This window comes from Phascolarctos cinereus, unplaced genomic scaffold, assembly GCF_003287225.1.
Source record: "Phascolarctos cinereus isolate Bilbo 61053 unplaced genomic scaffold, phaCin_HiC Scaffold_8;HRSCAF=390, whole genome shotgun sequence".
NCBI lineage: Eukaryota > Metazoa > Chordata > Mammalia > Diprotodontia > Phascolarctidae > Phascolarctos > Phascolarctos cinereus.
In genome coordinates, this window is record NW_027556291.1 from 3,549,286 (window position 1) to 3,576,846 (window position 27,561).

The 27,561-nt window shown below is 48.9% G+C and overlaps 1 protein-coding gene across 5 annotated transcripts in view; it reads right to left on the bottom strand.

Moving 5' to 3' along the window:
* Nucleotides 1-25,760, bottom strand: part of PHKA1 (phosphorylase kinase regulatory subunit alpha 1) — a 76,954-nt gene extending 51,194 nt beyond the window's left edge. For 2 of the 5 annotated variants that reach the window (XM_020978938.2, XM_020978937.2), the window contains exons 1-9: nucleotides 25,246-25,759; nucleotides 24,191-24,349; nucleotides 21,631-21,678; nucleotides 18,683-18,851; nucleotides 9,823-9,905; nucleotides 9,233-9,313; nucleotides 3,737-3,835; nucleotides 2,706-2,852; nucleotides 1,590-1,643 (exon numbers count right to left, since the gene is read on the bottom strand). In XM_020978938.2, the coding sequence (XP_020834597.1) occupies nucleotides 1,590-1,643; nucleotides 2,706-2,852; nucleotides 3,737-3,835; nucleotides 9,233-9,313; nucleotides 9,823-9,905; nucleotides 18,683-18,851; nucleotides 21,631-21,678; nucleotides 24,191-24,349; nucleotides 25,246-25,323 (918 nt within the window). In that variant the 5' untranslated portion in view covers nucleotides 25,324-25,759. Of the gene's footprint in view, nucleotides 1-1,589; nucleotides 1,644-2,705; nucleotides 2,853-3,736; nucleotides 3,836-9,232; nucleotides 9,314-9,822; nucleotides 9,906-18,682; nucleotides 18,852-21,630; nucleotides 21,679-24,190; nucleotides 24,350-25,245 lie in introns of all 5 variants that reach the window. The other 3 variants (XM_020978941.2, XM_078147928.1, XM_020978940.2) reach the window with 3 other exon arrangements.
* Nucleotides 25,761-27,561: the final 1,801 nt, after the last annotated feature.

Sequence of the window (27,561 nt, forward strand, 5' to 3'; positions counted from 1 at the left end):
ATGTGTGTTACACACCAAGCCCTGGGCACTGGGCTCTCCTGTCTGCAGCTGGAGGTCTTAGGCACAGAAAACACCAAAGGGCTGGCTGATGACGGCTGCATTACCAAGTCAGGGACATCTGTGCCCTTGCCAACACCTTCTGACCTTTCTGTTCCCTAGCGCATGCTTGGGTCAGGGGTCATGGGATGCTGATGATTACTCTCTTGGTCCTGACACCAGAGCTTTGGATATTTTGGTCCTGGATACCACCTCTGACACTGACAAGCTGTGTAACCTGAATCATGTCACCTCTTGGTCTTTCCATTTGTCAAATGGGGCTAATAATACTATCTACCCTCCAGATCATATTTGTGAAGTGCTCTCTACCTGTCAGTTCTGATGTAGACGATGAGGGAGGCACGGCGTATCCCCAGTTTTAATACTGGGGAGTGGCGATCCAAAGGGGGTCACTCAGAAAGATAGGAAATATGGGGAGGGAAGTGAGTGTAGGTGGAAAAGATATCCAAGAGAAAGTTTCTATTATTAGATCACTGAAAAGGCAAGATTGGAGCAGAAGAGAGAGGTCAGGACCAGAAATCAAGATTTAGGTAGAATGACTGTGGAGGAAGGATAGAATATTAAGGAGAGGATTCTGGGAAGATTCTGCCGCTGCCACCGCTGCTGCCACCCCGCGCCCCACCCCCCATGGGGTCAGAGGAGGAGAAAGGGCTAGAACAAGAGACAAACAAAGGCCTTGCTGGCACGCGGACTGGCAGAGTAAATGAGTGCAGGGTCACAGACACAAAGGGAGGTGAGAGTCTCAAAAAGCAAGGGGTAGGATGTGAGGGATTCATTGTGGGAAATGGTACATAAAGGTCACAGGTGCAGAATGCAGAGCTGAAAGGGCCCAATGAGGAACTGCGGGTTACTGCTGCTGACCTACCCAGGGTCATCAAGCTAGCGGGTGTCTGGGGGCGGAGGAAGCCTCTGGAAGGGCACTGAATCTGGTGATGGAGACAAGCTGGAAGGCAGCTGGCAAGGAGAGAGAAGGGAAGGGGAGCTGAGGTAGTCGAGGCAGCAGGGGAAGGGCACACATCTCCAAAGAGTTTGGGCCACATCTCCAGGCCCTCCTTGACTTGAAAAAGCTAGCAGAGCCGCGAGCCTGAAGACATTCAGTACTGCCAGGGAGCGTACCCTGGCCGAGCCCCTCAATGCCCTCAGCCCTATAGAAGGGGTCCCAGCTTCTCCCTAGGACTCCAAAAGAGAAACTCGGCTTTAAGGCAAGTGAAATAAAACTCTGGAGCCTTCAGCCCACAGCCAGCTGCTAGCCGGCAAAGAAGAAAGCCGACACAGCAGAGGGCCGCCTGCATCTGCCTCTTCTAGACTCTAGCCACCAATCCAGAGGGCCCTGCTGCTGCTGGCAGCCAAATTCAAGAAAGGCAGTAACCAACCAAGTTTTCAGTCCTTGTGAGCTCTGGAAAAAAATCTCACGGTTGCCTGTAACCTAGGGGAGGTGGCTCAGCTGAAACAGGTGTGCCAAATCCTAGGCACTGACCAAGCTCTGCTGGCCTCAGGTAGGGGTGGGGGAAGGCAAGCAGAAAGAAACTCACCTCTCTGGGGGTTTTGTACCCATCTCGGAGAAAGCGACAGCAGCCATAACGACCCTGGGGGTGGGACAAGAGGAAAAGAGAGCATCAGAATCCTAGGTTCCTCTGCAGATCCAGAGGGCAGCAGAACGTGCCAGCCAAGCACTGGGCACAAGCCCACTTCAAAACAACTAAGGAAAGCTCAAACTGAAGAAACACGGAGCTCCGGGCACTCAGCTTTGCCACTGAGCCGATGATTTCAGCACGGCGAAATAACACATCAAGTCTCTGGCCAGAGAGCTCCTGCCCCCACAGCCTTTCTATGGCCTTCAAGGTCTTTCCTGTTTGCCCATCCTGTTCAGGCTATAATCATGGAGAACAGTCAGTCTCTGTCCAGCCCCATCCCTGACCTATCAGGGCCCAGGGGTATAGACTAGGGATCTTGATTGGACATGGAATGGAACAAGCATTTATTAAACACCTACTATGTGCCAGGCACTATGCTAAGTGCTTTGCAAATCTTATCTCATTTGATCCTCACAACAACCCTGGGAAGCAGGTGTTACAATAATAATCCCCATTGTACAGACAGAGGTGAAATGACTTGCCAAGGTCCCACAGCTAGTAAATGTGTCTGAGGCTGGATTTGAACTCACGTCTTCTTGACTCCAAGTCCAGTGCTCATCAGCTGCCTCAGTGACATCTGATGGGAACAATGAAAGACCTGGGATTTGGAGCCAAGGGATCTGAGTGCAAAACCTCGCTGTACTACCTGCCACTCAACGTGACCTCTTTGGACTCAGTTTCTCCTTCTGTAAAACAATGGTGCTGAAGCAGATGAGCTGAAGTCTCTTCCACGATTTTATCCCATAATCCAACTGTTTGATTCCTTTGGTCTCCCAGAGCCTCCACCCTCAACAGTCCGTCATTGAAAAGAACAACTGTACGTGAGAGAGCATGGGGCGTTCTGCTCCTGAAGCCAAGAGAGGAGCGCATCTCCCCAGTGGCCCATTTTAGAAACGAGCTGAGAGGCCAGCACTCGCTGAATCTGAAGCAGACCAATGCCCAGCACCCCACCTATTGGCACGTCTCCCTAAAGCCGGCACTCTGAATGAGAGGAGGGTCCGGATGGTGACTCACCTGAAGCTTGGTGACGATTTCCTGCTTTGTAATCTCCACCAGCTGGCTGTCCTCCACTGCAAATGCCGGGAAGGAAATCACTGAAAGGACACTGGCATCTACCTCTTTGGACATTGAGGCCCGGGGCAGCATGGAATGGAGGATAGACTAAGACAGGAAAGGAAGGGCCCCTATCAGGCAAGTCTTTAGGATGCAGACAACAAGCCCCTTTGCTTTGGAAGGTTCATTCTTGCAAGGCCTGAAGGAGGCGACATTGAGAGGGCCAACTGAGAGACCCGGCTTGCCCCCACTGTGAAGTCTGGCCAGACTCAACAACCCCCGCTCCCAAACAAGGAGTACGAGGCAGCCAAGGATAAAACCCGAGCCTGATGATTTCATCATGAAGGGCCAGATCCGGGCCTACACTCCCTACAGAGCTTCCCTCACCTGCTACTAATGGGTACAGATCCCTCAAGCCCCATTAGCCCACGAGCAACTGTTCAAACAACTGGGAACCTGCTCAGACGAGGGAAACCGAAGCTGCTGAGCAGCTACACGTGAGACTGCCGCTGCCAGCATCTCACATGGGCCTTCTCCCAAATGGGCAGACTTTTTAAAAATAACTTCAAAGATCAATGTCTATGCCATGAGCTACAGACTTAATCCCCAAAGCCATATTCCACAGCATGTTCTGAAGTCCTCATTGGGCAGTATCTCAAAAGTTCAATTCCCTGTCCCAGCAGAGAGGACCCTGAATGCCCTAAGCCCTACATCAATTCTAGCGCGACCCCGAACACTTTGCCAGGATCGTCTCCTTTCCTTGGCTTTGGGGCCACCACCAAGTGCGGCTCAGCACCCACTCTGCCAATCCAGAAAAGGAAAAGCTTTAGAAATGCTGTTCCCAGTTAGCCCAGGGGCTGAATCCCCACCTAAAATGGTGGCACGCCCTCCGCCGGGGAACAGGCCCACACCCCATCACCAAGGCTCACTGGTCCAAGCCCGTGGCCTGATTTAAGCCAGGGCAGAGCAAAGCAGAGCTTCTGTTTTCTTACCTGGCAGTGCTGGACCTCATCTGACAAGACATGGATTACAGACTGGGGCCCACCCTTCACACCAAACAGGTCTAGCTCATCCAAAGCTTCCAGGGCTGCCTGTGAGCAGTAAGCAAAGAGACAAACACACACCTGAGCACCCACACATCTCTTTCCTCTCTCTACCCCTCACTGTCCTTTGCATACTCTGCATATGGACACAGCAGCATCTCTGAAAGTCTTTGTCCATTTTCTGTGGCTAGACCTTGCGTTGAAAGCAAGGACTCTGTTTGACGTAAGCTTTGTATCACCCTCCGTGCTCAGGCTGGCACTCTGGCTGTCGAATGAATGAGTGAGCAATGCTATTAGTGTGCATCCCTTTAAAAAAAAAAAGGATCATTATACCAAAGGGGTAATCCAACCAAAGCCCAGAGAATGGCCTAGACAGAGCCATCAAATGACCCACCCATCCCCAGGAGGCCCCAAGGGCTTCCCATCAGCCTCCAGTGCTGCCTCAGGGAGACCCAGAAGCTCGAGGCAGGCCCACCACCACGCTGCAGGTCTGACAGAGAGAACCAGCTGGAGGAGCTCCCAGCAGGGTCTTTGGGAAGCTCCAGTGCCTGACTGGCTTTCTCACGTTGCTGTGTCGTGTGTGTGTGTGTGTGTGTGTGTGTGTGTCTGTCTGTCTGTGTCTGTCTGTCTGTCTGTGGAGAATTCTCATGAGCTAGGCCATGTTGCAAGCTGTCTGAGGTCTCTGTCACCATGGCAGTGATGGCTGCGTCCTTGACAACACCTCTGGTGCCCTTCCTCTGGGCGTGCATGTGGAGGAAGGTTCAGAGGAGTGGGCTCTGGGCCTTTTTTTCAGGGGAGGCTCTAGAAATAAATATATGACTGAATGAATCCATCAATCAACCAGCATTTATGTGCTTACTATGTGCTAGGATGGGTGATACAAAGTGGAATAGCCCCTGCCCTGAAGGAGTTTACATTCAAATGGGAGAACAACACATACACAGACAAGTAAGCAGAAAATATGTTTGACACGTATAACCTAGATCTGATTGCTCGCCATCTCAGGGAGGAGGGAAGAAAAACTCTAAATCTGATAAAAATTAAGCTGAAAACTATCTTTACATGTAATTAGAAAAAATAAAATACTTTTTACAAAAAAAGAAAGAAAATATATGCAAAATAAATGCAAGGTAGTTTTAGAAAAGAGGCCTAGCAGCTGGGGACAATGAAAAGGGCTCATGAAGAAAGTGATGCCTGAAGGGATGCCAAGCCTTGGAGATGAGGAGGGAGAGCATGCCAGGCATGGGGGACAGCCAGTGCAAAAGCATGGAGTCAGGAAAGTGAGATGTTGTGTGTGAGGAACAGCAAGGAGGCCTGTGTGGCTGGGACCCAGTGTGTGAGCAGGAGTCAGGTACAAGAAAGTTAGAAAGACAGGCAGGAATAAAACCCACAGAAATCATCGGCATTTCTCTATGTTGCTAACAAAGCCCAGCAGCAAGAGATAGAAAGAGAAATCCCATTTAAAGTTACTGTAGACATCATCAAATATGTGGTAGCCTACCTGCCGAAACAAACCCAGGAACTCTAGGAACACAATTACAAAACACTTCTCATACAAATAAAGTCAGATCTAAACAATTGGAAAAACATCATTTGCTCATGGCTAGGCTGAGTTAATATAATAAAAAGGGCAATTCTACTTAAATTCATTTACTTATTCAGTGCCATACCAATCAAACTACCAAAAATTATTTTATAGACCTAGAAAAAATAATAACAAAATTCATCTGGAAGAACAAAAGGTCCAGAATATCAAGGGAATTAATGAAAAAAAAATGCAAAGGAAGGTGGCCTAGCTGTACCAGAACTTAAATTGTATCATAAAGCAGCAATCATCAAAACTGCTTGGTACTGGCTAAGAAATAGGGAGGTGGATCAGTGGAATAGGTTAGGTATGCAAGACACAACAGTCAATGTCTATAATAATCTACTATTTGATAAATCTAAAGACTCCGGCTTCTGGGATAAGAAATCACTATTTAGCAAAAACTGCTGGGAAAACTGGAAAATAGCATGGCAGAAACTGAGCACAGACCAACATCTTACACCCTATACCAAGATAAAGCCAGAATGGGTACATGATTCAGATATAAAGACTGATACTGTAAGTAAACTAAGAGAGCAAGAAATAGTTTACCTCTCAGATCTACGGAGAAGGGAAAAATTTATGACCAAACAAGAGATAAAGAACATTACAAAATGCAAAACGGACGATTGATTACATTAAATTAAAAAGGTTTTGCATAAACAAAGCTAATGCAACCAAGATTAGAAGGGAAGCAGAAAGCTGGGAAACAAATTTTACAACCACTAAGTGTCTCTGATAATGGCCTCATTTCTAAAATACATAGAGAACTGAGGCAAATTTACAAGAATACAAGTCATTCCCTAGTTCATAAATGGTCAAAGGATATGAACAGGCAGTTTTCAAATGAAGAAATTAAAGCTATCCATAGTCATATGCAAAAATGCTCTAAATCACTTTTTTGATATTTAATTTTAGTTTTCAACAATCACTTTCATAACCTTTTGATTTTAAAATTTCTCCCCCTCCCTTGTCACTTCCTTCCCCAAGACAGTGTGCAATCTGATATAGGCTCTACATACATATTCCTATTAAACATATCTAAATCACTATTGATTAGAGAAATACAAATCAAAACAACTCTGAGGTACCACATCACACCTATCAGATTGGCTAACACGATAAAACAGGAAAATGATAAATGCTGGAGAAGATGTGGGAAAATTGGAACACTAATGCATTACTGGTGGAGTTGTGAACTGATCCAACCATTCTGGAGGGCAATTTGGAACTATGCCCAAAGGGCTATAAAACTCTGCATATCCTTTGACCCAGCAATACCGCTAATAGGTCTGTATCCTAAAGAGATCACACAAACAGGAAAAGGACCCACATGTACAAAAATATTTATAGCAACTCTTTTTGTGGTGGCCAAGAACTGGAAATTGAGGGGATGTCTATTCATTGGGAAACAGCTGAACAAGTTGTGGTCTATGAATGTAATGGAATACTATTGCACTATAAGAAATGATGAGCAGGTGGACTTCAGAGAAACCTGGAAAGACTTGTATGGTCTGATGCTGAGTGAAGTGAATGGAACCAGGAGAATGTGTACATAGTAACGGCCACGTAGTGTGATAAGTAACTTTGATAGACTTAGCCCTTCTCAGCAATACAAGGATCTAAGACAATTCCAAAAGACCCAGGATGGAAAAAGCTATCCACATCCAGAAAAAGAACCATGGAGTCTGAATGCAGATGGAAGCATACTATTTGCTTGCTCTCTCTCTCTCTCTCTCTTTTTTTTTTGGCTTCTTCTTTTTCATGGTTTCTCCCATTGGTTCTAATTCTTCTTCACAACATGACTAATGTGAAAGTAGGTTTAATATGAACATATATGTTGAGCCTATATCAATTTACATGCCATCTTAGGGTGGAGGGAGGGGAGAGATGGGGAGAAAATTTGGAACTCAAAATCTTATGGAAGTGAATGTTGAAAACTAAAAATAAATAAATTTATTAAAGAAAGAAAGAAAGACAGGCAGGAGCCAGGTTGTGAAGAGCTTTCAATGTCAAACAGAGGAAGAAATATTTGATCCTAGAGGTAATAGGGAGCTACTGGAACTCAGAGAACAAGGGGGAGAAGGGTAACATGGTCTGACCTGCACTTCAGGAAAATGACTTTAGCAGCTGAGTGCTGGCTGGCCTGAAGGGGCCTGGAGAGCAAGCAGAGGCTACTACAATATTCTAGATGAGAGATGATAAGCCTCAAGCCGAGTGAGAGCATGAAAGGAGAGGAGGGGTGAGACGTGTGAGGGAAGAGGCAGAGGATATGATCAAAATGGAGAGCCAGGAGGCGAGAGGATGGCAGGGCCCTCAACCAAAGGAGGGAAGTCTGGAAGAGGGGAGAGTTCTGCTTTGGACGTGGCACCCCCAGCTGGAAATGTTTAACAGGAGACTGGTGATGTGGGCCTAGAGATGGGCTTGATGTCTATGAATATCCAAGTCAATATGGCCAAAAGGCAGTTGGAGGGGCAGCTAGATGGCACAGTGGATAGAGCACTGGCCCTGGAGTCAGGAGGACCTGAGTTCAAATCTGGACTCAGACACATGATACTCACTAGCTGTGTGACCCTGGGCAAGTCACTTAACCGCCTTGCCAAAAAAAAAAAGGCAGTTGGAAATTCGAGGCTAGAGCTCAGGAGAGAGGTTAGCGCTGGACACATAGACCAGGGAACCAGCTACATAGAAATGATAACTGAACTGGTTCATGGGAGCTCACCTACACACCCCAGTCAATGATCTGTGTGTCTTCCCAACCCCCACGTGTATGCCACCATATGTCTATTCCCTTCTGTCTGTGTTCCCCATCCCCCCAATCTGTGTGAGTGGTCCCATCAATGTGTGCTCCTCTCTTTTGTGTTCTCCTTTTGCCTCTGTTTACTCTATCTGTGCCTGTCTCATTTGGGGGCGGGATGCCTGGGTGGCCCCTCTTCTGGGTCACCCATCTATCTCTGCTGTGTGTCACCACATCTGTCTGGGGGGCCCCACATGCTTCTTCACTTCTGTCCAGCGCTTCCCCCGCCACTGCATGTGCCATCGAGTTGTCTCTATGTGGCCCCTACGTCTCCATACCCAGATTTTCTGTCTGTCTCTCTGTTGCCTCTCCTTCAATGTGTTTGCTTCTGTATCTCCCTGTCCATGTGTGTGGTGACATCTCTGGAGTATGTGTCTCTCTAACAATTGATGTGTCTGTACATGCCCATGTGGGTCTGCTCCTTGTTCCTCTGTAACATATGAGGGTAAGCTTGAGGACCGAGGAAGCGCCACCACAGGGGGAACCTTTAATGCCCCTTTTAGTTGAGGTCTTATGAGGGACTTTCTACCAACTGGGGCTGCCCAGCAATGGACCACAATTGACACAGAGGCAGCAAGTTCATAGGGTCACAGCCAACTCCCTCATTTGACAGAGGAGGAAACTGAGGCCCAGACTCATACCCAAGTGCACTGCCTCCAAATGAAGAGCTCTTTGCCACTCTCTGCCAGATTCCTGCTGAACACTGAAGATGCCAAAGAGGGGCTTCGTGGTCAGCTGTGGCTTGTCTCTGGGCTCCCTGATAATTCAGTAACTCTACAGCCTGTCCTCCTGGATTAGGCCGCATGCCTGGCACACATGGTGAGCCAACAGGGCTCAGCTCCATGGGAGACAAGCTTTGTATCTCTTTTTTTCGCTTTTTGGCTAGGCAATCGGAGTTAAGTGACTTGCCCAGGGTCACACAGCTAGTGAGTGTCATGTGTCTGAGGCTGGATTTGAACTCGTCCTCCTGACTCCAAGGTCACAGCTCTATCTATTGTGCCACCTAGCTGACCCTCTTTTTTTTTTTAGCTTTGTATTTTTAATTACAGTTAAAGAGAATTACCTTTGCCATCCCAACAGAGCTCGCATTCAGCTCAGAGATGCCTTGGTTGGTCTTATCGCCACGTTCCCATATGCCAAAATCCTGCCAGGAAAACAGCAGCCTGGTCAGCAGAACCCCGATGATACGCACACAGCCCTAGACCCCATGTCAGAGGGACAGCTAGGGACAGCCACCCCAGGAGCTATGAGGGGCCCAGCACGGCAAAGGAGAGAACCAGGGGAGAGTCTAGCAGTGCTGTGGAGATGCCTGACACTGAGATTCAACACGATCTCGCCCCAGGGGGCCCCTGGCAGCCTCGGGGAGCTCACCCTTCTACATGTTTATGGTTGCAAGGGCCTTAGCTGCACTTGGCAAAAAGAACTGCACTGTTTCCTGGACTGCCATGGGGGGTGGCCACACACTATTAGTGGTGAATCTCTGTGGTCAGGGCCAGGCCCAGGCCTGAAAGCTTGCCAGCGTGGCAGGAACAGCTACAGCCCTTGAGAACCCAGGGGCCCCTCCCTACCACAGGTCAACATCAAGGCAGGGACAAGGCCACATAGGAAGGTCTGTTACTAGGCCAATGAGCCTGCTCCCAGACACATACTTACAGCTGTTTTATAAGCAGATTCAATGTAAAACACAAGATTCTGTATGAAATTGACTTCATCTAGGCTGTGGATGATATGGAGCCCTGAGAAGAGAACAGAATACAGAGAGAGGCTTAAACATGGACCACAAATTCTCATTGCCAGGCCACCTCTCCCTCCTCCTCCCCCTGCCCCTGCCTGACAGATGATGAGACACAGAAAAGTCAAGGGATTTGTCCAAGGTCAGGGATTGCAAGTGTTCAAGACACGATTGGAATCCAGGACTTCCCAACTCCAAGGCCAATGCTCTACCCACTGCAATTCTACTCTGATAGTAATGAGCTGCTCTTCTAAGAACTCCCATCCCCCTCAACCAATGCACATGAACCCTGGCTTTGGCCTGGGAAACACTGAAAGACAAGGCAAGGCAGTGGGGACTCCCCAGGATTCTCAGCCATGTCGGACAGCCCTGTACACAGAAGGTGATTGGTAAGGGCTTTGTGCAGGGCTGTTTTAGCTCTTCATGGCTTGTGGCCACCAACCAATCCCAAGGGAGATCTATGAATGAGGACAAAAAGTGCTGTCCGGCCCAAAGTCACAAGGCTTATGCTGCAGGCAAGACAAGCCGACAGCCCCCCATTTCAAACTGGGTGAATGGTGAAAGTTCCAGACTTCATGAGCTTAACGAGGGTTACTGCTCTCCCTGAGTCATCCGTGGCTCCTCTTAAACTTAAGGGGGATGGCAGGTCAGAAGGAGCTCAGGAATGGGGAAGGGTGAGGGGAGGGAGGCTAGAGGCTGACCCCTTCACTAGCTACAGGGGCTTGACCTAGAGGAACAGCAAGTGTTTACTAAGTGCTGGGCACTGGGGATAGAGACACAATGACAGAAATCCCTGACCTCAGGGAGCTTAGAGTCTATCAGGGGAGACAACATATACATATGGAAGGCTATGCAGCAGAAATAGCAAAAGAATAAATACCAATATCTGCCCAGTAGTTAAATATAAGGTAATCTAGGAGGAAGAGAAGGAGAGAGGCTAGAAGGATTGGTGGGGTCAGTTTGGATAAGCCTTTAAAAAGCTAAACAGAAGAGTTTATATTTCAATCTTGAGGCAAGAGGGAGTCACTGGAGTTGACTGGGCAGGGGAGTCAGATTTGCACAAGGTCAAATGTGCACATAAAGAAAATCAATGTGGCGGCAGCAGAGGCTGGATTGGAGAGGCAGGGAGGCCAGTTAGGAGGCCAGTGCAAGGATTCAGGCAGGCTGTGCTGAGGGCTTGAACTACGGTGGTAGCTGCATGAGTGAAGAGAAGGGGTCAGACAGGAGACAGGTGGAGGAGGAAGGGATGACAAGATTTAACAATTAATTAAGTACATGAAGTGAGGAGATCAGAAGGATGGTGGTGCCTTTGATAGAAATGGGTTGAAGAGGGTGGGGGGAACCTTAATCCAGATTTCGACATAGAGAGTGTGAGATGCCCCCTGGACATCTATCCAATCTGAAATGTCCAACAGGAGGTTTGTAATGTGGGACTGAGGCTCAGGAGAGAGCCTAGTGCTGGGGAGACAGATCTGGGAGCCATCTACACAGACATGATCATCTTAGAGAAATGCAAATCAAACGACTCTGAAGCACCACCTCACACCTATCAGATTGGCCAACATGACAAAACAGGAAAATGATAAATGTTGGAGAAGATGTGGGAAAATTGGAACACTAATGCATTGTTGGTGGAGCTGTGAAATGATCCAACCATTCTGGAGGGCAATTTGGAACTATGCCCAAAGGGCTACAAAAATGTGCATACCCTTTGACCCAGCAATAGCAGTTCTAGGGCTGTGTCCCAAAGAGATCATACAAATGAGAAAAGGACCTACATGTACAAAAATATTTATTGCAGCTCTTTCTGTGGTGGCCAAGAATTGGAAATTGAGGCGATGCCCATCAATCGGGGAATGGCTGAACAAGTTCTGGTATATGAACATAATGGAATGCTATTGTGCTATAAGAAATGATGAGCAGGCAGACTTCAGAAAAACCTGGAAAGACTGGTATGGTTGATGTTGAGTGAAGTGAGCAGAACCAAGAGGACTTTGTACACAGTAACAGCCACATTGTACAAGGACTAATGTTAGACGTCTCTTCTCAGCAATACAAGGATCTAAGACATCTCCAAAGGCCTCATGATGGAAAATGCTATCCACATCCAAAGAAAGAACCGTGGAGTTTGAATGAAGATCGAAGCAGACTGTTTGCTATTTTTTTTTCTGCTGTGTTCTCTTTTCTCTTTCTGGTGGTTCCTCCTATTGGTTCTAATTCTTACTTACAACATGACTAATGTGAAAATGTGTTTAATAGGAAAATACATGTAGAGCCTATATCAGATTGCATGCCATCTTGGGGAGGGAGGGGGAGAAAAATTTAAAACTCAAAAGCTTCTGGAAGTGATTGTTGATAAATCAAAATAAATTAATGAAAATATTTTAAAAACCAGAGATGATCATCAAATCCTGCATCACAATGAAATGTTCTATAGATTATAGTGTGATACAATAATTGAAGTTCATAATGCCAACCAAGAATCATTAAGAAAAGGCCTAATCACAGATAGGAGCTCAGAGGTCCCTAGTCCAACCCCCACCTGGCACAGAATGCCAGCCAGAACATATGTGCCAAGTGGGCCCCTAGCCCCTTCAGGAAGGGGAGCTGCCACACACCAAGATAGCACAGCTCTCACTGTGAGGAAGCTGTTCAAATCCAAACAACACTTTTAATTCTGCTTGGGGCCAAGGAGAACAAGTCAAACACCTCTTCCAAATAACAGCCCTTCAAAGACTTGAAGACTGTACTTTTGTTCCTCCTGAGCCTTCTCTTCCCTGGGCTAACACGCCCAGCTCTTTCAGCAGGTCTGCGTGGATCATAAGCTTCGCTCCTCTCACCATCCATCCCAGTTGCCATCTTGTGTGTGGACTTACATCCTTTCTAGAACGTGGTGCCCAGAACTTAAGCCCACTGATGTGATAGTGTGACCAGAACAGAGGACAATCACTTCCCTAATCCCAGACATGAGGCCATTTCCCATGGCCTACAACAGTTGCATGCTGCAAACTCACCTTGAGTTTGAGTGGTCCATCAAAACCCTCAGATCATTTTCACGTGAATTGTTGTCTAACCCTGCTTCAAGCCATGACACACTTGAACAGTGACTGTGAATTCAAATACAGAACCTTCCATTCCTCCCTGTTAAATTTCCTTGTCTTAGCCTTGGCCCATCACTCAGTCTGTCAAGATCATTTTGAATTCAGATCTGACCGCTTGGTGCATTAGCTACCCCACTGCACCAACTGCAAATCTCTGCGGAGTCTGAATGCACATCGAAGCAGACTATTTTCACTTTTTGCTGTTTTTTCTTTCTCGTGGTTTTTCCCTTTTATTCTGATTCTTCTTTCACAACATGACAAATGTGGAAATAGGTTTAACGGGATTGTACTTGTGTAACCTGTATATCAGACAGGGAGGGAGGGAGAAAAATTTGGAACTCAAAATCTTACAAAAATGAATGTTGAAAACTATCTTTACATGTAATTGGGGAAAAAAATACTATTAAATGTCACACTATTATACTATTAAGGAAAAAAGAAAACAATTCAAAATCAGAGCTCTAAATTTAATATGTGTAAAAGCTGTGCCTTATATTGGACGTTGTAATAAACATGACTAATTATCCAAAAAAAAGAAAAAGATCAGGTTTTGCTGACTTGTGTGACCCCAGGCAAGTGACTTCCTGCAATGCCCCAGGCCACTCTCTAAGACTCAAAGTCCTAGAACAATTACCAACCTGCATCAGTGGGAGGAGTTTCCACACTGGAAATTCCCAACATGATGAGAACCACAGGTCCAGACCAAAAACCCAAACCAACTTCATGAGAGAATCAATACCAGTTAACTGGAAAATCAATTTTCATGAAATGCCTTCTTTGCTGATCACAGATAACAAAGAGCTACTGTTCATAGCACTTATAACACTTGTTATATAGATCCTTGGAACCTTCTAGAGAAAAGCTGGATAGGGGCAGCTAGGTGGCGCAGTGGATAGAGCACCGGCCCTGAAGTCAGGAGGACCTGAGTTCAAATCCGGTCTCAGACCAAACACTTGACACTTAATAGCTGAGTGACCCTGGGCAAGTCACTTAACCCCAATTGCCTTAAAAAGAAAGAAAGAAAGAAAAGAGAAAAGCTGGATAAATAAGTCACCAGAGGGTTTACAACCAATCCTGCTTGTTTTCTCACTCATTGTACCTTGGAATCAGGGCCAAGATGGGAGCATCCATCCACCAAGTGGCTCAGCAAAAAGAACTTCAAGCATTTTTATGGCCAATGATCAGTGACTCCAGAATGGCAGTACCCTGTGACCTAGGCCATGACAAAATGTAAAGAGGTAGAGCCTGTGGTCAACTACCAGAGGACAAAGAGAGAGAGAGAGAGAGAGAGAGACAGAGAGAGAGAGACAGAGAGAGAGGGAGGGAGAGAGAGACAGAGAGAGAGACAGACAGACAGACAGACAGACAGAGAGAGACAGAGAGACAGAGAGACAGAGACAGAGAGAGACAGAGAGAGACAGAGAGACAGACAGAGACAGAGACAGAGAGACAGAGAGAGAGGGAGAGACAGAGAGAGACAGAAAGAGAGAGAGACAGAGAGAGAGAGACAGAGAGAGACAGAGAGACAGAGAGAGAGAGAGACAGAGAGAGAGAGAGACAGAGAGAGACAGAGAGAGAGACAGAGAGAGACAGAGAGAGAGACAGAGAGAGAGGCAGAGAGAGCAATGAACATGGAAGTTGGCAGAAGGCCAGGGGTAGCCTCTCCTATAAAAGAAGGCCACTGCAGACACTGGCTGGCCCACTCAACTACCCCACTGGCTTAGGAGGAGTCCAACTGGTCAGACAAAGTCGGGGATCATGAACTCTGGTGCTCAGGCAGAGCTGGCTTCATTTGGCAGCAAGGGCTGAGTTTCTCATTAGAATATAGGAATCTATGACCATGTGGCTGGTTCAGAAAAATAGCATCTTCATTGGCTATTACCAAAAGCATATCATCTTCCTAGTTCTTTCTCTATTATTTCCTCTTGCTCTTTCCATGTTCCAGAAGCTCCTTACTCTTTGCCAGTATCTGCAATGCTCTAGGGATCATGGTGGTACTCTTCCTCAGGCTACCTAGCTCCCAACCAACCTCAGGCACAGAGGGTGCTTCCACTTTTTCAGCTGTATACACATAGCATAGCTATGAGAAACAGCACAGCCTAGGTGACAGGGCCAGCTCACAGTGAGGAAGACCTGGGTCCAGATCCTGTTTCTGACCCTGCTCTCCTTTCTCAGCCCCTATATCCGGCACCTCCCCCACCCTTTCCATCTTCCTTCTGTGTGTTGTCTTCTCCCTGAGGACAGAGGCTGTCTTCCTATTTTCATGTTTGTATTCCCAGCACTTGGCACAGTACCTGGAACACAGTAGGTGCTTAATAAATATTTACTGATTGACTGGATGCCCCCTAGCAAGTTACAGAATCAGAGTTGGAAGGAAATCCAGAGGCATCCAGTACAACCCACAAAGGAAAGGAATTCCCCGCTGTAACCTACCCGGCAAGTGGCTTCCAAGGAGGGGGAGGCCACTATCATCTCTCAAGGCAGCCCCTTCTATGCTGGGACAGGAAGTTTGTCCTGACCTCAGGCCTAAATCTGCCTCTTTGCAACATCCCCCCACTGGGGCCAAAGAGAAGCCCTTCTTCATCCGTCAGCCCTTTGGATCCCTGAAGACGGCTCTCATGTTCTTCCCTTCCCACTCCACCCCCACCTCCAGTCCTTGCTTCTCCAGGATAAACACACCCAGGTCCTTTTCTCAAGCTTCTCCTCCTATGGCACAAACTTGGGCCCTTTATCCTCTGAATGCTCTCCAGCTTCTAAGCATCCTTCTTAAACTGTGGCACCTGAGCTGACCACAGTCCTCCAGACAGGGCCTCCCTGAACCTGGCTACTCTGCCCTTCTTAGTGTTGCCCAAGATGGATCTGTCACATCACACCCTGATGACTTATACTGAGCTTGGAGGCCACTGAAACCCCCAGGTCTTTTTCAAAAGAACTGCAGTCTAACCGTACCTCCCCCATCTTGTACTGGTGAAGTTCACATGTAAGAATTAACGTTCACCTCTAGTGAATTTCATCTCGTTGGGTTCAGCTTGGTGCTGCAGCCCAGCAAGGGCCTTTGGGATCCTGCCTGGCAGCTGGGTCAGCTCTCTCTCTCCCAGTGTCACGTCAGCTGCACATTTGATGCACATACCACGTAGGTCTAGCTCAAAGTCACTGTACGTGCAGAGATTCCTGGGGCCTTCCACTGAGGCCATCTCCTGACAAGATGACAACTGAGTCATTAATGACTATTCTTTGGGTCCAGACATTCAACTATCACTGAACACATGTAATTATGCTATTGCATAAGCCGCATGTTGCAATGATGGAAATAATATGAGATACTTGATAAAAAATTAGGTAAACTGTGTCCACAGTAATGCTCTCATCAGCTAGTTTAGTCATCCTGGCCAAAAAGGAAATAAGGTGAGTCTGGCAGGCCCTGGTCTTGAGAGCTCTTTGGAATCGTTGTTTCCCTTTCTAGTTTATTGCTAACCATGCCTTTAATGATCCATTCTAGCATTTTCCCAAGAATGGAAGCCAAGCTCCCTGGCCTGTTGCTTGTACACTCTGTTCTCTTCCCTTTTATGAAAATCGGGGTGTCATTTGGGAGTGGGGATGCCATCGGGGGGGGCCATGGTGGGGTGCCATTTTAATGCCTCTCCTGTCTTCCATGACCCTTCTCATACCACTGACAGTGAGTGGCTCAGCCACAACTACCATGGCTTTCGGCAATTGAGGATCTAGAAGGCAGCCAGAAGCTCTCTTACTTATCTCCTTATACACCAGTCAATCAATCAACAAACATTTATTAAGCACCTACTATTTGCCAGCCTCAGTGCTAATCACTGGGGTTATAAATAGAGACAAAACTAGTTCCCGCCCACAAGGAATTTACAATCTAATCTCTTACCATCTAATCTTCCAGTCCAAAGGTCATTTTCCTTGTTAGAGAAAATGAAAGCAAATAATAATAGAGTAGCTCAGCCTTCTCTCAGTCCTCAGCACCTTATCTACCTCTCCAAGCCTCAGGCGACTTCCAGGAACTTAGCTACAATCACAATCTCTCTTGGGAGAATAAGTGCCCAGATCAAGAGGTCAGGAAATCCATTCGAGAAACTACAGATCTTTCCCATATTCATGTATGCCAACTATAAACATCTTTATGAAAATATTTAAAAATATTTTCTAAAAATAAAAACAACTTCACAGTTATAATTAAAATCATGGTGTGCATTTAGCTAAAGAAATAATTATATGTCTTTCTCCTTGAGGTAAAAATATTTGGAATACATAAGCTTGTTGCTACAATTAAAATCACTTCCTGTTTCTGGGCCTCAGTTTCCTCCTCTGTAAAATGATCTCTATGGCCTCTCCTAGCATTAATATTCTATGTTCTATGACATATAACAAAACAATTTAAATGTCTCTGGTTTTACTGATGATGACAACAATAATGACAATTATTGTTATGATTTCCATAGCACTTTCAGGGTTGCAAAGTGCTCTTTCTGTATGTTATCTCATTTTTAATTCTCACAGCAATCCTATGAGGTAGATGTTGTTATTACCCTCATGTTACAGTTAAGGAAACTGAGGCAGACAAGAGGTAAAGTGACTGACCCTGCATCACACAGCTACTAAGTGTCTGTGGCAGAATTTGAACTCATGGGGCAGCTAGGTGGCACAGTAGAGAGAGCACCAGCCCTGGAGTCAGGAGGACCTGAGTTCAAATCCGAGCCTCAGACACACAACACTCACCAGTTGTGTGACTCTGGGCAAGTCACTTAACCCCATTGCCTAGCACCCCCCACACACAAAAAAAATCCAAAAAAGAATTTGAACTCAGCTGTTCCTGACTCCATGCCCAGCACTCTACCTGTGGTGCCCACAGCTGCCTGGTAGAGGAAATGTCTCACCCATAAGTCTAAACCTTCCTCCTCCCCCACTGAAAAAAACAACATAGGATTGACTACGGTCATGTCCAAGGTTCTTTCAGCTCTAACAGGGTCACCATCACCTGTGCTACTTACTTGTGTGACTTTTTCCTCCCCTCTAAATGAAGGAGTCAAACTAGATGGCCTGGAGGTCCCTTTGGGCTCTAGCGTTGTGCCCCCATAATCCTACAGGAGTCTATTGTGAGTCAAAGAATTTCTAATTCCATTTTCTGACATGGGGCCAATGGAATCTGACTGAACACCCACACGACTCTCCTTTAACATCCAGAGTGTCCACACCTCCATGGGAAGCCAGCTAAGGAGCCCCAGAGCCAGGACAGAAGAAGCCTCTGAGGCAGCCCACAGAGGAGAAGGAACTTTAGCCCCAAGTCATAAAGCTAGATTAAGATGGCATGAAAGTGGAAGAAGCTACTTTTCTGCAGGGGAAAAAAGTCCCACCGGATTTTCTTGCCTACTAATTCCCTTCCAATCCCCACCAATGGAGGGTGATCACCGAGGCTTCTTACTAGCCAGTGGCTGGCCCTCAGTACTTGGGGAATGATGGTTCTCCAACACATTGACATCACTGAGCTCACTGCACCCTCCCCCCCCCACTAGCCCTGGGAGGCCAAGCATTTGAGAATCATGAGCAATCTGGCTCAGAGACACCTAGAAAGCAGCCTGAATGGCATGGCTATTAGCAGTGGAAAGCCCTGGGTAACAGAGCCTGACCAAGTGTTCTGGCCTTGCAAATCCTGACTCACCTGAGGCCGTCATCTGGGCCAGGAACAGCAGGAAAACAGAGGTGGCATCCAACTGCAAGTGGCCCCATTGATCATCTCCCACCACAGTGGCACAGGTGCTGGTGTTGTACTTGGCATGGAGACTGTCCTTGGTGCTCTGACTGTACTTGAAGGACTCCACTTTGTCTACCTGAAACAGAACAGGTAGAACTAGAAAGGGCTCCAGAATTGCAGCCTTCAGCCCCTTTTCTTCCCAGTAATATGCTCTCCCACTGCCATTGATGAAGGAAGAGCTTGGAAAAACTAGCATCTCCTTTCTCTTTTACTAAGACCTGCTGAGTGCTGGGCACTGTGCTAGGCATGGGGGGGGGGGATCCCTGCTCTCTTGGAGCTCACTGCTCCTTTTGAAACCTGGGTATTTATCACATATAAAATACTAGGTACACACACACACACACACACACACACACACACACACATCTACACCTATAGCTAGACCTGCATGTGTCCACACCTCTTTCCACATCTGTCCACCTCTAATTTCTCTCCTCAGTGCCAGGCTCATATGGCCAACAGCCTCCGGGATGTGGCCCCCAAATGGCCTGTCATCATCTCAGACTGACCCTGTCATCTCCCCTCTGTCTGGCCCTCCTCCAGACCTCCTAATCTGTCCTCTCAGTGTCCCAGGCTCGAAACCTCCTCGTCCTCCTAGTCTGTCTCCATGTCCCTTATTATTATTATCATTATTATTAGGTGTCTCCCACACCCAAACCTTGCTCTTCTTATGTCCTCCGTCTCCACTCATAGCTACCACCTTCAAGCAGGCCCTTGGCACGACTTATCTGCACTGATGCAGTACTATCCTAATTGATTTCCAAGGGCTTCTAGCATCTTCCCTCTCAGGTTAGTTAAGTGCAGGGCCTGGAGTCAGGAAGACTGATCTTCCTGAGTTCAAATCTGGCCTCAGGCTCTGGGCAAGTCACTTCACCCTATTTGCCTCAGTTTCCTCATCTGTTAAATGAGCTGGAGAAAGAAACAGCAAACCACTCCAGTATCCTTGCCAAGAAAACCCCACAGCCAGCAGTGGCATGCTGTGGTCCACTGGGTTACCAAGAGTCAGACATGACTGAACAACAACAAAAATTGGACTATCTCCAAGTCCTGCCTGCCCCTGTCATGACAGTGCAAGTCCTTCCCTGAAGCCATGCCACCCGCCCTCTGCTTCCTCCTCCTCCAAGCTGGCCTTGACTCCCCCAGTTCCTTGTCCTCTCTTCACTGCTCTGATCTGGGATCATAGTGGGCAGGGTCCCTTTGGCTGCTATGCCCTCTGTGCCCAGCCCACATATCACTAAAACAACTCTCCCAGCCCCAAATGTCACAATAATGATAGGAGAAAAGTTGGTCAAAGACATTTGTCAGCTGTTACATCAACACATGCTGAGATGTTTACAGCTCGGACACAGCACCAGTTATCACCAGTTATTCTTGAGACTTGAGAGTGTGGTGGGAAGGAGGGACAAAGGCCGGCAGAGTACATGCAAGGGTGACAGGCTAGCCCAGAGGGAGCTTGGGGTGCATGGGAGTAACAGAACAAGCAGCCCCAAGTTCTGGCCTCCTGGGATCTCACCTCTGCCACCCAAGAGTGACGGCTAGCACTAGAGAGGATGTGGGGAGGGGGCTCTTTAACTGATTTGGAAAGATCTGGGAAGGGAACAAGCATCTCTCCTTCCTAATGCTTATATGGGATACCAAGCGGCAAGGCCCGAGCACAGGAAGACAGCAGTAGCAGCTGGGCTGCCCAGCATGAAGGATATTAGTGGACAGTGAGGGAACTTAAATGCCTGCATCCGTGAATGCCAGAGGCAGAAGAGGCCTATGGGCTGTCCCCTATTCCTTTCAACTTAGAGCCTGGTTGTTGTAGGTGTGGGCCTGACCTCACCAAGGCAAGCCGTGGCTTCTCCTCTGAGAGGGTGGGAAGGGGGCACCTCCTTCCTAAACAAATCCAAGGGACCCTGGCAGTGAGGCCAGACTGACTCCTTAAAAGATGGTCCCAGGCCCCAAAGGGAAGGGTCAGGTCTTTTTCAATTCTCACTTTCTGTCTCTGTTTCTCTCCCCTCCTCCTCCTCTCTCTGTCTCTGTCTTCCCCCTCCTTCTCTCTGTTCCTTTCTGTGTCTGTGTCTCTCTCCCTGTCTGTCCCTGTTTCCCCTCTTTTTCTCTGTCTCTGTGTGTCCAGTTCTGTCTCTCTCTCTCTCCCCCTCCACTTCTCTGTCCCTATCTCTCTCCCCACTTTCTGCTCCCTCTGTCTCTTTTCTGTGTGTCTTTCTATGTGTCTCTTCCCCCACCCCGTCCCTGTATCTCCTATCTCTCCCCTTGTTTCTGTGTCTCTCTTCTGTTTCTCCTCTTTTTCTCTGCCCATTTCTCTGTGTGTCTCTGTTTTTCTGTCTCTGTCTTGCCCTCTCTGTCCCCATTTCTGTTCTCCCCCCATCGTGCTCTCTGTTTCTGTCTGTCTTTCTGTGTGTGTCACTGTCTCTCTATTTCTGTCTCGGTCTCTCTCCTCCTCTCCTCCCTCTCTGTCCCTGTCTCCACCTCAATCTTTCTCCCCCTCCTTCTCTCTTTTACAGCCCTGATATTTTCAGTATCTTATGTTGCTTCCACTCCTATTACCAACAGTAATTCCTTGATCTGGCTGTGAGGAGAGAAGGCCAAGGAACAGGGTACAATGTGGTACAGGATTGACAGCTGGGCAGCCTGTGGGTGTGTTTTCCTCCATTCTGGGTTGGGAGGCATCTCATCTGATAGAGGAGGAAACTGAGGCCAGAAGAGGGGACGTGGTTTGCCCGAGGTCACACAGGGGGTAGGCGGCAGAGCTGGGGTTTGCACCCAGCAACGTTAAGAAGCCACAGTAAATGGCAGGTTCTTCAGGGATTATGGCATCTTCAGTTGTGGGGCAGCTGCCCATGGTGGCATACCTGTCTGATCATACACTGCAGCAGCCCCCTCATCAGCTTCACAACACTCTGCAGGGAGGAACAGAAAATCAGCCTCTTAGTCCCACGTTCCAGAACAGGAGCGCCCTGAGTCAGCGAGTGCAGCTGGTCCCCGACCTTTGCAAAGCATGTAACTCTATCCCCACTGAGTACTGAAATGGCATTTGCTTATGAGCACACAGAAGAGCACGGGGTGCTGGGAGCACGGTGGAAAACTACCCACCGCCTGTATCCAGGCAGGCCAAAGAAAGAACCCAAGCAACAACTGCCCCTGAGCTGGCCACCCCTGGCAGGAGGGGGAAGTCATCCTACTGAAGCTGCAGGGCTGAAGGGGCCTCCCAGCCCCTTGCCCTTTTCTTCTCCCAGAGTCAGGAGCTCTGGTGTTGGAAAGAACACAGAAACACCCATCTGGACCTTTTCCAGGGAACAGGGAGCTTCAGTTCAGAGACAAGTGCAGAGGCACTAGGCCCAAAGTGAACCCCCACCCACCCCTCCTGCCAGAGGCCCCCCCTTCCCCCACTGGGGCCTGATTCTAGACTCTCCATGTCTGAGGATCACCAACGCCAGCCCTCTAACACCCTGGCCCCAGGCTGGGACCACTCATACAGCATAAACCACGTGGCCTGGCCCCACTTTGTAAGCAGCTTTTGTCCCACACTGCCAATGGAGTACAGCCAGGCAAAGAGTGGAATGAGGGCTTGGGGGGAACCAAGGACATCTGGGACAGGGGGCAGAGGAGAAAGGAGCCCTTATTTAATGCAGTGACTTCAAGACGCTTCCCCCAAAAGATAGCCACCTCCCCCAAAGCAATGCCCCTCCTCTAAGAAGCGAAAGAGAGAACAGATGTCTATTTGTAATTGATCAACCATGAGCTGGGACTATAAAGTTAGAAGATTGGATTCTGAGCTCCCTCCCCGGCAAAGAACACGAGCTGCCACCCTTGTTTTATAAGACACGTCATATGGCATTGCTCAAGTACTTTGGGGGATGGGAGGGGGCAGGGAAAAGTCAGGGCCACTACTCTGTGAGAAGCCACGTGCAATTCTGTAGCCCCCCACAGCCCACCCCACGTCCACTGCCCCAGGGATCACGTCCATTGCCCCAGGGGTCACGTCAACTGCCCTAGCAGTCATGTCCACTGCCTCCTTTCTCCCTTACTTGAGCAAGTTGAACCTACTGAAGTTTTTGTTACAGACACACACACACACACACACACACACACACACACACTCTCCTGCACAGTAGGGTCTGTGCTCAAAGAGGAAACTATAGGCCTAGGATGGAGCCTTTCTAACATTCTGTAAGAAATCTGGCTCCTTGGCTTGCTCCCCTGCCCATTCCCCTCACACCCATCTCTGTCACCCTAACTATACTCTTACTCTTTGCCATCCAGGCCTGAATCCTCCCAGCTGGATCACTAATGGCACAAGCCAGGGAATGTCATGGCCCATGGACGACACCTTGCATTTCCACAGGTTCCACCCATTCCCATGTCCTAGTCCTAACCCTGAAGTCAGACTGGAGATGGCAGCTGGGAAGGTCTCCTGGTCCCCGACAGTGGCTGCACATGGCTTCAATCATCAGAAGACACCAAATTAATACCTACTGGAGCACCAGCTGGCCCAGGCTCCAAGAAGGAGCTTTGCTTTGAGGGAAGAAGTCAGGCTCTTGGAAACCCAAGTCCTGGTTTGCAATCCCGGCTCTCAGGACTGAACACCCTTGCTCAAGTCATGAGACAAAAGATTTCAAGCCTATCGGTGTCATAGAGGTCATGTAATTCAACGTCTTCTTGTAGAGACAAGGAAAAGGAAGCCCAGAGAGGAGGGGTGACTTTGCCACAGTTCCAAAAATAGTAAAGGGGAGAACTGGGGAGGATTTGAAGCTGACTCTTTGGCCTCTAGACATGGCATTCTGGATGTCTGAATGGTGACCATCCACCCAGAATGGGCAGTGGCTAGACTAGGTGTCCTGTTCAGGGGCATGGGTGGAAGCTCACCTAAATGCTGCCCCCACAATAAGATCTCTGAGCAAAGCAACAGGGCCTGAAAAGGGTGGCTAAAGCTGTGGATGTCAAAAACCAGTCTTTCCTTGTGTCCAGCTGGAAGGGCTGTTGGTCCTTGCAAACATCATCAGTCAATCATGAGGGACAACATGATGTACATAAGAGTACTCTTAGAACAAATATGCTGGGCCAGTGAAATGCATTTATTTCCAAGGAGGAATCTGAGCTTTAGGAGACACCCCTAGGCAACAGCACAGAAGCCTTTTGAGTAGGAATGACTGCCCTAGCCAGATAAACTTTCAGCAAAGCAGGCTCAGAATGTCCCAGGAGTCGAGGGGAAAGGAAGATTGAGAGAGAGGAGAGGAAAGAGTAGACCCAAAGCCTTGTTTTCTTTGCTCAGTTCTGCTAGGTAAGCCCCGGCTGCCTCTCTTCCTCCTTCCTGTCCATCTCCTTTCAGCCCTTTGGACATCTAGTGTCTTTGTGTGGGTACCTGTAGGTGTCCCCACGTGAGTGCCCCACTGCCCTAAGGGATTTCTTTACCTGCTCCAATTCATAGGCCTTTGCCTTGTCCTCATCTCGGTCTGCATTCTTGCGGTAAGCCAGGCCCAGGCCCCACACCGCCAGTATACTGTAGACATTATCCCGGACCCAAGCATCTTTCTGATCATAGCTGGCTGGAAGTAAGCCAGTCACAGGATTCTGCAGAGCCAAAAATGGAAGTCAGAAGAGGTCCAAAGACTAGAAGGGTGGGGAGAGGAGAGGTGGGGTGATGGAAGCTACCTGGAAGGTCCCTGAGTTCCCCAGGGAGCTGGAGGAAACCTAATCCAGGAAATGGGCTCATCATTCCCTTCTTTGGCTCTCCTACTTCAGCTGTGGCTCTGCTCTGAAACCACAAACCTTGTTATTCTAAGGCTGCAGTCTGGCCTTTAAGTCTGAATTACTGACACTTTGAATAGAGTCTTAGAAGAACGAATTCTGAACCCCAACTGTGCAAAAATGCCCAATCCCCCTACTTGCTGGCTGTGTGACTCAGTTTCCCTCCTCTGTGATATTCGAAGGTTGGGCTCAGTGCTCTCCAAGGTCATTTCGATCTGGGTTATTCTGTGATCCTGAGTCCATCGCCCTCTGGGGGTCCTGGTTTCCCTCTTTGTAACATGAAGAGACTGGAGTGACAGTCTCCAAAGTCCGTCTCAGCTCTGACAAAGTAAGTCTAGACAAGAATTAACAGCTAGGAGAGCAAAGGATCATAATAGGGCTTGGCACTCTGGTTTTGTTCGGGTGTTTTCTGGAGCTAAGTCCTGGGGAGGGAATAGAAGGAAGAATCAGGGTATCTCAGGGTATCTCAGGCCACTCTGAAGTGCACCCCGGGCTCCCAGGTCAGTGCCTCGGCCCCTCCTGCTTGGTCTGTCAAGCCCGGGGCGGAGAAGCCAAGCCAAAGATCACTTATTAGACGCCTGCTATGTGCCAGGCGCTGGGGATCCCAAACTTCGGGAGAGCTTCTCCACTCCCAGGTGGGGAAACTGAGGCTGAGGCGGAGAAGGCAACTTGCCCGAGGTCGGGGATGGGTCCCCGGCTCCCTTTCCCCTGGCTCTCACCTGGTGGCACAGGATGGTCTGCTGCACCAGGCGGGCGTAGCCATCGAGCCGTACGCCCGAGTTGCTTCTGCTCCTCATCGTGCCTCCGTCCGGGTGGCGGCTGCGGTCTCAGCAGCTGTGGGTTCGGCTATGCCGGAGGCGGGGCGGCCCGGGAGGGCGGGGAAGGGGCGAAGCTCCTTCAGCGGGAGGGGCGGGGCGGCAGCGCGAAGGAGGAGCCTAGTGCTGGGACAGCAGGGGCGGGAAAGGGCGGGCGGGGGCGGGGCCTCTTCCTTGTCCTCCTCGGGCGGGGCGCGCGTTCGCGTTAACACTCACACTCACACGTAAAGCCTCCACCCTCATCCCAGGCCGCTGAGAGGCCCCCTACTCTTTCTCTGCTCCGGGGGGGCCCTGGGGCACCTCGGGAGGTGCTCGCCTCGGAAGGCTCCGAGGGACCGATAGCCATTTCTCGACTTAGAGCCAAAGCACAAGGTGGCGCGAAGCCCGGCCCGTGGCTTCTTAGCGCTCGCTTTAAATCTCGCGCAGGCCCAGAGCTGCGAGCTGAGCCCAGCTCCTCCCCTCGTCCTCCCCTCAGCCGGCCCCGGGACAGAGTTGGGAGACGATCCCTAGGGAGGTCCGCGAGCCGGGCGTCGGGCGGGCAGCCGGCAGGAGGCGCCCGGCCGCCCCTGGAGCCACCGCCGACGGGAGGCGGCCCTGGCCCGGGAGTCAGCCGCCTGCGCAGAAGACTCCCCCGCAGCCCTGAGCCCCTCCTCTCTGCTTACTCCAGCCGTGCGCAGGCCAACCCCTTCATTTTACAGAGGAGGAAAATGAGGCTAGGCAGGCGGGGCACCACGGCCCAGGTCACACGCAGGTCCACCAGGGCCGCCTCTCCCCGCTCCCGCATGGGGCCCACCTAGGCCAGTGCCCGGAAGCTGGCAGGCCCCGAAGGCCTGCTGGAGAGCGCACGGACCAGTGGCGCCCTCGTCCCCCGGTCCTGGCCGGCCCGGAAAGGCGCCTTGCTCTTCCTCAGCCGCCATTGGCCGGCTGGTCTGCGGCCTTCCCTCCAGCTGGGCAGGTCAGGGGTCATCCAGGCCTGTCCCTCCCGTGGAGCTCTTTACAACGACTCTGTTACTACTGTTAGAAGGTCCCTCGGCGACCATGTAGCGCCCCTTGCCCCTCCCCCCCCGCCCCGGGGCCAGCTCTTCTGGTTCCAACTAAATCGGCCTCTTGCTGCCAGTTCTATCAGATGGCCCAAGCAGAGCAAGTCCCCCCCCCCCCGAACTCCTATTTGCCAGTGATAGTGTGCGGTCTTAGAATCAGAGGCCACCGAGATGTAAAGAGGAAACGAAGGTAAGAGGCCATGTAGTCAAAATGCCTCATTTGCAGATAGAGAAACTGAGGACATGGAAGGGTTCCATGACTTGATCAAGGTCATATAAGGAATGAAAAACAGAGTTGAAATTCGAGCTCAGAAAGTTCATCAGCTCATCTGGGAATATAAGAAAGCTCTAGGCTTCTTGGAGAAATTAAATGTAAAGGGTACTTGTTAGCAAAATCTCCCAAGTTTTTCAAACTAATACTACATAAAAGAGATGCCTTAAGGTGAACAAATTAAGCGCCAGAAATTACCAAATGAATCACCAATGAATTCTGGGCTCAAACCTGCTGCCAGCGTAGGGAAATTCACCAACACAGAGCTGGTAGCTGGTAAATGTTTAACAACCTTGGGGGAGCTGGGTGAAGACATGTATGTGTAACTCTCTTTGAAGTTTAATCTGCATCATTGACATTTTCTCCAGCACACTCTAAAGTCTAGACAAAGGACCAAACAATAAATGAAGCCCAGACTTGTTGATTTCCTAGGTGTAGAAGCTCACTCTGAACTTTTCTCATTTACCTCTCCAGGTGAGAGCTGGCTGCAGTGCCTGCAACATGTCAGCTCACAATCATGGCTTTATATGGGGTCACAGGCGAATTCTTCCCAAGCCTTCCAAAGACAAGTCATCCCTATATGATGGAGATTGTTTCTAACTAGAGGTAGAGGGACTGTAGTGTAGTGGATAGGGGACTAGAATCAGTCAGGAAGATCTGGGTTCAAATCCTCCTGATACTTAATAGTTGTATGATCCTGGACAGGCCACTCTCTGAGCCTCAATTTCCTCTTCTGGAAAATGAGGATAATCATAGTACCTACCCCAGGGGCTATCCTTATAATCAAAGAAGAATCTGTATAAAGCAATTTGCAAACCAACTATATGAATGTTAGCTAAGGACAGAAAGGCTTCATCTGTTAAATGAGCTGGAGAAGGAAATGGCAAACCACTCCAGTATCTCTGCTAA